The 9598-nt window shown below is 43.0% G+C and overlaps 2 protein-coding genes across 2 annotated transcripts in view; one reads left to right on the top strand and one right to left on the bottom strand.

Moving 5' to 3' along the window:
• UBXN4 (UBX domain protein 4) overlaps window positions 1–7698 on the bottom strand; it is a 54824-nt gene extending 47126 nt beyond the window's left edge. Inside the window, exons 1-2 of the mRNA XM_011937731.1 lie at window positions 7288–7698; window positions 483–585 (exon numbers count right to left, since the gene is read on the bottom strand). Coding sequence (XP_011793121.1) covers window positions 483–585; window positions 7288–7369 — 185 coding nt within the window. The 5' untranslated portion in view covers window positions 7370–7698. The remainder of the gene's footprint in view (window positions 1–482; window positions 586–7287) is intronic.
• Window positions 6195–8459, top strand: LOC105508798 (keratin-associated protein 5-4-like). The gene has a single exon (XM_011937732.1). It carries the CDS (start codon window positions 6646–6648, stop codon window positions 7216–7218), a length of 573 nt encoding a protein of 190 aa, XP_011793122.1. The 5' UTR covers window positions 6195–6645; the 3' UTR covers window positions 7219–8459.
• Window positions 8460–9598: the final 1139 nt, after the last annotated feature.

The raw sequence follows: 9598 nt of genomic DNA, 5'->3' as shown, positions 1-9598 counted from the left end.
GAGTTTGACTCTGTCACCCAGGCTGGAATGCAGTGGCATGATCACAGCTCACTGTAGTCCCAATCTTCAGGGACCAAGTGATCCTACTGTCAGCCTCCCAAGTAGCTAGGACCATAGGCACACACCACATTCCTAATTGTATTATTATTTTTTGTAGAGACAGGGTCTCACTATGTTGCCCAGGCTAGCCTCTTAACTCCTGGGCTCAAGCGATCCTCCCCTCAGTCTCCCAAGTAGCTGGGACCACAGGCACACACCACGCTCCTAATTGTATTACTATTTTTTGTAGAGACAGGGTCTCACTATGTTGCCCAGGCTAGTCTCTAACTCCTGGGCTCAAGCAATCCTCCCACCTCAGTCTCCCAACGTGCTAGACGTGCCCAGCCCAACATCAACATTCTTACAGTCCAAGAGTATCACTATAAATCAAAGATAATACTCACAAATTTTAAAACTAATAAAATATTAAAACATAAACAAACCTTTTGGTATCGATTTTAATAGCAACAAAACTGTTTGAAGATGCTTCTGTAACTTTATCATCTTCCCAACTTGCAGCCATCTGTGTAGACTGTTCATCATCACCTGTAGAATATTTAAAAAATTCTTACACCAGGCCGGGATCTGCTGATTGCAAATTCTTTTTCCCTGGAAAACGAAAACTTCAAATAAAATATAATCCCACCTATACTACTTTCTGCCAAATTTGAAAACTGAATTTTCCACTAAATGAAAAGTGTGACTGCATACATAGTTCACATCATGAAGAGCAATGAAAACAAACTACATTGGACTATTTAAATGACACAAAGTATTTCATAAAAGAAGTCATCTAAATTATGATGTGAAAAGTACAACAATAAGTAGTCATAGGCAGAAATGTGCAGTGCCTATCTGGGCTTTTGTACATGAGATTTTAGAAAATTAAAAGTTGCGGGCTGGGTGCAGTGGTTCACGTCTATGATCCCAGCACTTTGGGAGGCCAAGGTGGGTAGATCACCAGAGGTCAGGAGTTCGAGACCAGACTGGCCATCATGGTGAAACCCCACCTCTACTTAGCCGGGTGTGGTGGCACATGTCTGTAATACCAGCTACATGGGAGGCTGAGGCAGGAGAATCACTTGAACTCGGAAGGTGGAGGCTGCAGTGAGCTGAGATCGCGCCACTGCACTCCAGCCTGGGTGAGAGAGTGAGACTGTCCATACAGAGAGGAAAAAAAAGGTTTGTTATCTGTCCTTTATGTGGCACCTTTCTGTTGAGTTCAACATCTCCACTCTACAGCATTTATACTCCAAAATTCTTCCAATGTAGACAGAGGCAGGTACAATTCTGTTTGCAACTTTGGACTTGCCTTTTATTGTAGGTATGCTAATTATAAAAGGTAGGCGAAACTATAACTAATCTATGGTGATAGAATTCAGTATAGTGGCTACCTTGATAGAGGGGAAAGGTACCACCAACTGAGAAAGAGCATGAAGGAACCTTCTGGAATGCTGAAAATGTTCTGTATCTTTTTTTTTTTGAGATGGAGTTTTACTCTTGTTGCCCAGGCTGCAGTGCAATGGCGTGATTTTGGCTCACTGCAATCTCTGCCTCCCGGGTTCAAGAGATTCTCCTGCTTCAGCCTCCTGAGTAGCTGGAATTACAGGCGCCCGCCACCACGACCGGCTAATCTTTTGTATTTCTAGTAGAAACGGGGTTTCACTATGTTGGCCAGGCCAATTTAATGCACCTTAGCCTTCTTCACTGCCGTTATTCGTTTATGGTAACTCCATCCTTTCAGTTCTCAGGCCAAAAACTTTAGTTTTCCTTGATTGCAATTGACCTATCTCCAAAATACATCAATAATGTAACTATTTCTTACCACCTCCACTACTGCTACCCTGATCCAAGCTATCACATCTCACCTAGAAGCCTAGTAAAAGCCTCCAAATTGGTCTTCCTGCTAAGTCTATTCTTAACACAGCAACCTTCTCTAAAAAAAAAAGATCGTATCAACTCTCTGCTTAGATCACACAATGGCTCCCCATTTTCCTCAGAGTAAAAGCCAAAGTCCTTACAGGGGGCTACAAGACCCACACATCAGGCCTCCAACTACTTCTGTGACATCATCCCTTTTTCCTTTCTTTTTTTTCCTTCTATTCCTCAAATATGAAAGACACTCCAGCTATAAGGTCTTTGTACTAGTTGTTTCCTCTGTCTGGAATGTTCTTCTCCCAGATAACTACATGGTTAACTTCCAACTCCCTTAAAACTTTGCTCAAATATCAGCTCAATAAAGCTGATACTTAATCACTCACTTTAATAGTACAACTTCCCTAATCACTCACTTTAAAATTACACTCAAGACATTCCCAAAGCTCTTTTATCTCCTGTTCTGTTTTTCGGTATTACTTATCACCTTCCAATATGTTATGCATTTTTAATTATGTTTACTAGTATCTATCTCCCCTAACTAGAATGAAGGTTCCATGAAGGCAAGGATTGGTTCCATTTTATTTACTGACAAGACTAAAATCCCTACAAAACAATACAGTAGGTACTCAGTAAGTACTCTGTGGAGTCGCTAAATGCCTCATATAGGTAAGTATGATGGCATGCCTATAATAATTGCCTCTAATGCTATTTATTTGAATATATTTTGCGAGATGAGATTCAGGAATACCAGAAATAGGAGTTTGAGAAATTTGGCCACGTAAAAGTAAACGGGGCCAGGCGTGGTGGCTCATGCCTGCAATCTCAGCACTTTGGGAGGCCGAGGTGGGTAGATCACAAGGTTAAGAGATCTAGACCAGCCAGGCATGGCGGCTCACGCCTGTAATCCCAGAACTTTGGGAGGCCAAGGCGAGCGGATCACGAGGTCAGGAGACTGAGACTATCCTGGCTAACACGGTGACAAACCCCGTCTCTACTAAAAATACAAAAAATTAGCCGGGCGTGGTGGCACATGTCTGTAGTACCAGTTACTCGGGAGGCTGAGGCAGGAGAATCGCTTGAACCAGGGAGGTGGAGATTGTAGTGAGCCGAGATTGCACCACTGCGCTCCAGCCTGGTGGCAGAGCGACACTCCACCTAAAAAAAAAAAGTAAACAGGACTAGAATGCATCCACAGATCAAATGCTCCATTAGCAGACTCCCAGATGCTGAAGATGCAAAATAACAAGAAGTTACTATTTGCAAGTGAGATCACTCTGAATGCATCTTCAGAAACCATCGGATGAGGAGAGATGTAAGATTCCAAATAAATGACTCACCTACCAAAGAAAAATAACTGTATGGGAACATTCTTACTACAAACACTTCTCATAGAAGGCTGTGAAGAGTGAGAAATTCTTTCCATTCATTCTTTTATATGTTCACTATTTTATTGCACATTTATTTTGTTCTAGGCATTGAACTGTATACTAAATATAAACCAAATGACACACTGCCTTCAACAGAGCTTAAAATCTAATGTTATACAAAATTTTTAAACAAATAGACACTATACATAATTACAGTAATAAATGCTATGAAAAAGAAAACTATGAGAGAAAGTAACAAGAGAACTCTTTATAATGGTCAGAGAAGCCCTCTCTGAGGTGACAGTTAAGCTAAAATCTAAAGGATGAAAGAGTTCAGCCATGCCAAGAGCCAGAAGAGTTCACCATGCAGAAGGAACACGTGTGTAGGGAAAGGCCTATGTGACTGGCAACGTTGTGAACAACCGAGCTCAAGACAAGACTGAAGAGTTAAGATTCAAAGATGACTGTCTCACATTTATGGTTTATCCAACAAGATGTATGGTAGTGCCACTCAGATGTAGAACACGGGGAGAGAAACACAGGTTTAGGCAGTACATACATGTTTAGGCTTGAGAATCCTGGGAGGATCTAAACAGGGATATCATGTAAGTAGCTGAAAGTATAAATCTTGCTTCTTGTGAGGCTGGTGTGTCACTCCTTCGCCTATACTGTCCCAAAAGTCTCAACCCCACTGGCAGTGTCTGTCCTAGACTCAGCCTAGTGGTGGAAAGCCGAATGGAATTACTCAATGCTCAACGACAACTTTCCTAATACTACTGAGTGGGATGATTGACAGCTAACTCTGGTATCTTTCTTTTCCTATTTTTAATCAAATTATCAACCATGAAGTTAGGTGGGCCTAAGATTTTAGGAGAAAACATAGTATCCTTTGTATCAGCAGTATCTTAAGTGAAGGCACTTAAAGAGATCAACAGGAACTCAGAAGCAAAGAGTTGCAGACCCTCATACAGTCTTTCCGACGTAAAAAAAAAAATCTCAACTGCGTCGGGAGCGGTGGCTCACGCCTGTAATTCTAGCATTCTGGGAGGCCAAGGCGGGTGGATCACGAGGTCAGGAGTTCAAGACCGGCCTGGCCAAGATGGTGAAACCAAGTCTCTACTAAAAATATACAAATTAGCTGGGCGTGGTGCTGGGTGCTTGTAATCCCAGCTACTCGGGAGGCCGAGGCAGAGAATTGCTGGAACCCAGGAGGCAGAGGTTGCAGTGAGCTCGGATCGTGTCACTGCACTCCAGCCTGGGCGACAGAGCGAGACTCTATCTCAAAACAAAAACAAGAACAAAAACAAAAACAAAATCTCAACTGCTCAAAACCTAAAGGCTTCTGTGGTCTACATTCACCAAAAAAGGCAGTCAATGGCGTCTGTCATTAACAAAGTTTAGCCTACCTACCTAGCAACACTAGCCAGTGAACAGATACCTTTATTTCAGTCTTCTTGTCAGATTATTCCACCTTCCCAGGTATTAAATGAAAATTGTTCTGTTTCACTTACTTTACACAGTCACAATACTTTGAAAATCATATTAATCTGTTGGCTGAAGTAGTAGTAATCTCTCCAGTCTCCAAACATCAACTCTACAATATTCTTTAATTCATCCATGAAAATGTCACTAACTAAAGACAACTTGCCTGAAACATTTCCCACTTGAATAGTTCTGTGAACCGAAGTGTACTCTTGAGATCACTTCTTCCAGCTATAAAGATATCTTTCAATTTTTCCATTAAGTTGGTATATTATTACTGAGGTCTCAGACCTAAGAAAATCACGAGTTCTGGCTTCAAAGTCATGAAGAAAGCTCTAAGCAATCTGTAAGTGTGTTGGTTTCACGAGTCCAGTATCTACATATTCCTAGAGTGACACTAATCCTACTTAGTCTTGGGGACTAAGTAGGCTAAAACTTTAAAAAAGCTAGCTGTATTTTGGAACAGGTCAAGGGGCAGACTTCTTTGTGAGACTGCTAACAGTCTTCCTGCAAACATTCAAGATTACATGTATTTAGAATATAATGTAATCATCATTACAATGATGAATTACAATACAACGTAATCATCATTACAATAATGAATACCATGTAATCATCACTAAAAAGTTAATTGAAGAAATTATATATACACACAAAGCCCCGAAAGGCAAGACCTATAACTTTATTTAACTATTCCAATAATTTGTACTAAAGCTTCCAAATATTAGTATTTGTTAATAAAAATCTCTCATTTCTTTTTTTAAATTAACTAATTCACCTCAAGAGTGCCTTCTAGAAATGTTTGGACATTTGTTCAAAAACACGACTACCATAATCCTAGATTTCTGATTTCTATACCAATTTAAATCACCAATTTAAAATTGTTCAGTTTTTTCCTTAAGAAACAAAAAAGCGGAGTTTTTTTGAAGCTACTAAAAAATCTGACTGTTAAGACAACATGTAAATCCTTTTTGTGACCCTAGTGCAAGTCACTTTATGACTGCTGACCTAACAGCCTAATCTATAAAATGGGGATAATTAAACTGTTCTATTTACTGCAAGGATCAACTGAGATACTAGGAGAAAAACAATTTAAAACCTACTACTGTAGGTTTTAAACCTACTGTAGTCAAAATCCTACTACTGTACACAATAAGCATAGTGTCATTTACTTTTCCTTCCATTTTCAATCCATTTTTTTCTTACAGGATTACAGAATTTATGTAAAGTATAATATAAACCCCAGACAGCATAACAGAATCTAAACTACTCAAGCTCTTCTAATAAACAGCATTGAGCTAAAAATTTAGCGTAATAAAACAATTATAAATTCCAAATTTAATGCTGAATGACATTCACGTTTCAGTAATTCGTTCTTCACTGCAGTGCATAAAGTTACAGAGCTATTAAGAGACGTGAATTATGAATAAATCGTTATTAAATAAAAATAGTTGAAGAAATACAACTCAAATTAACAATAGCCACAAACATTGATTTGATCCATGTAATGAGAACGAGCAGAACCGTAGAGGCAGGGAGTTTACTGTAAATCTATAAGATTTCAGTAATAAAACAGGAGAATATGGAGAAAAACAGCCCAGATCAACATACAGTAAATGAGTTAACAGAGGATCTCAAAGTCGTGTAGCTTTCAGCCTAGGAAGACAACAAACGGAAGAAACCAAGGACTGAACGTCTATTTCTTTGAAACTAATGGATTTTTTTTTTTTTAACTTGCAACATTATTTCACACTAGATCCCTTACCAAGACTGTCACTAAAAAAAATTAAACCTCTATTCGGCTCAAAAGTTTACGTTTCAGGAACAGACTAACACCAGTAACCGTGAACATCAAGTGGTTTCTCTTTGTTGCTTATCGATGACACAGCTTTCTTCCCGACCGTCCGCAACTAATTACAACCCAACTGCTTGCCTAATGGCCTGTTCCTACCTCCACCTAAACAGTAGCAAAGAAACGAAGGTACAAGCAGCCCAAAGAGGGTTCTTGCAGAGAGGAGCGTCAGGCAGAGGGTCGCGAGGGTCTGGCTGTGTAGGGGAGAGGTTCGGGGCGACGAGTGGGGCTGGGCGGCTGGGGCCTGCTGGCCGCGTCCCTCGCCCGGAGGCGAGAGATTTCGGCGGGGCTCGGGGCGCTTTGAAGACCAGGGCCAGACAGTGCCTCTGGCCCGGGTGCCGGGAGAGGCAAGCGTGGGGCAAGGCCCGCTGTATCTCAAACGGACCGGGGACAGCCACGGGCCGGCAGCTCGGGCCTCTGAGGAACGGAGGAAAGGCTGGGGGCGCCCGGGGCCTGAAGGAACAGGGCGCTGAGGGTCTGCATGGCCCCTGTGGGGGATCTGGCGGCGGAGTCGCAGCCCTCCCTGGGGCGCGGGGTAGTAGTGGCAGCTGTGCGAGCCGACAGGCGCCCGCGTCTCGGGGAGGGCGGGCCGGCGGCTGAGGTATACAAGAGGATGAAGGTAGGCCGGAGGGGTGTCCCGGCCGCCTCTCGAGCCCCTGCCTCCTTCACCTGCCACGAACACCACGAAGACCGCGCCGCTCCTTTTGGCCGTCGCGATGGCGGCCGGAATGGCGCCCTGGAACCACAGCATCGCTCCCTTCGCGCCCAGCCGCTCGCTCGGTGTGTAGTCTCCGCAGTCCCGGAACCGGCTCCGCCCTCCGTCTTCGTCCGGCTCTGCGGCCCCCGCAACCTCGGCTGGTGCGGCCCCCACCTCCGGCTCAGCACAAGCGCGCAGGCCCGTCAGCGGCAGCCGGTGACGCGCGCTAGCGCACGCGAGAACACCCCACGTCACATGACGCAACCCGTCGCTGTTTGTGCCCCAGGGCCTTCTCTCGTTGGCGAGTAGGTGGTGCGTGCGCGTGCCCGCTAGGCCTCCGGCCGCGCAGTCCAGGAAGTGGAGGAAGGCGGTGGGAAGGATGACTAACCGCTACGACACGTCGGCGGCGCCTGCAGTGAGGCATGATGGAAATTGTAGTCCATTTAGGCTTATTCGCCTCCATATTGTGGAGCATGTAACTGTGGGTTCTGAGGCACGGCTAAAGGGGGCAGTAGGGAGGGCCACTACACATTCTGTAAAGGGGAGAGGGAGAAAGAGAAGTGTCATTCCGACTGGCATATGCTATTCTCGGCCTCGTTGAGACTCCCACTGTGGAAGAAATCGTCCTCGCATGGAATTAAATGGGCTTTGTAGCGATTATCTCCGAGGCTTTGATTTCTTCTGAACGTAGCCCAACCTTGTAGAAACACAGGATAAACATCGCAAGTCACCTTCTGTAATAACCTGTAGTCCATGTGCCTAAGCGGAGGAATTGGTAGCACGCAGGCCTTCAGCAATTTCCTAGACACTGGATAGAGATCATTCCAAAACTTCAAAACCCGTTAGGCTATTGCCACAGCTACTTTTTAAAGTAACACAAAAGCAGAGAATAGATTTTTTTCCAGCTACTTTCCATGGTAATACAAAAGAGACTAGATAGTGATTTATTTTCCAATTTTCTGGGAGCATGTCCTATAATGAAGATGTGGCGCTTTGTGGTTGGCTGCCATTAAATGAAAACTGATCCATATTTAATTCTTTCATGAAAAAACATGGTCCGTAATAACTATTAGCTAAAGGCTTGCATGGTTTATTTACAGTTGCATATACTATTATGTTAAATTCTACATCAATTAAATTTATCTTCCAGCAGTACAACTATCTGACAATCTTTGCAAGATAAAGGAAGTGATACATCTGAATATACCACCTTTCCTACAGATATTTTCCCTAAAAATAGCTATTATTAAATAGCTTCGATTTTTGTACTTTTTCTCCCAATCAGGCCTTTCATATATAGTGTTATTATAAACTGAGACATAATGCTGATTAGGGACAGTTGCTTCTATAGGACATCAGTCCTATAGAAAAATTAGAGTTGACCTTTAACATCAATGTTAACGGACTTCTTGAAATTTGATCAATCTAGAAATTATTCCAATAGAGTTATGTCTTTAATTATCTCTAATTTTAGAATTAAATAAGAATCCTTCATAGTTATATATTCATTTGTCAAGTGTTTATCGCTCATCTATTATGAGCAAGACATTGTGCCTGGCACTGGTAAGGAGGTGAGGGAGTCAGAAAAAGGCCCTGTCTTTGTGACTGTACAGTCTAGTAAGGAAGACAGACATTGAATAAGTGATTATTAGTGATGATGAATGTCACAGAAGGGTAACTCAGAGTGCTACAGAAGTGTATGAAGATGGGACCGAACACGGACTAATGGAATCAGAAAGGGCCTTCATGAGGAAATGACATGTCGGGGAACTCTAGGTAGGTGAAGGAGAAAGCCATTCCACATGGAGCAAGCAGCAGTGTGAGGTTCTGAAGCAAGCAAACACAGTGCACTTGCAGAACTAAAAAATGCCCAGTGTGGCTATAACATAGAAAGAGGAGTGTGGTACAAGTGAGACTGGAAAGCTAGGCAAGGATCAGATGATAGAGTCTTGAAAATCATGTTAAAAATTTTAAGACAGTTTTCTAAGGATTACAGGAAGCCACTGAAAATTTTTAAACAGAAGAGCTGGTCAGGCACAATGGCTCATGGCTGTAATCCCAGCACTTTGGGAGGCCAAGGCGGGCAGATCACGAGGTCAGGAGTTCAAGACCAGCCTGACCAACATGAGGAAACCCCATCTCTACTAAAAATACAAAAATTAGCCAGGCATGGTGGCGCACGCCTGTAATCCCAGCACTCAGGAGGCTGAGGCAGGAGAATGTAGAGGACTACGTGCTCGCAAACGAGACGTTCCCGGTAAGTCCTGCTCTTGCAAACGAAGC

The sequence above is a fragment of the Colobus angolensis genome, unplaced genomic scaffold (assembly GCF_000951035.1).
Source record: "Colobus angolensis palliatus isolate OR3802 unplaced genomic scaffold, Cang.pa_1.0 Scaffold168, whole genome shotgun sequence".
In the NCBI taxonomy this organism is placed as follows: Eukaryota; Metazoa; Chordata; class Mammalia; order Primates; family Cercopithecidae; genus Colobus; species Colobus angolensis.
The sequence above is the reverse complement of the archived record's forward strand: the minus strand, read 5'-3'. Positions and strand labels throughout refer to the sequence as shown.

Excerpts from the sequence above, each read along its gene's own strand:
- LOC105508798 (XM_011937732.1), top strand. The coding sequence starts at position 6,646 with ATGACACAGCTTTCTTCCCGACCGTCCGCAACTAATTACAACCCAACT.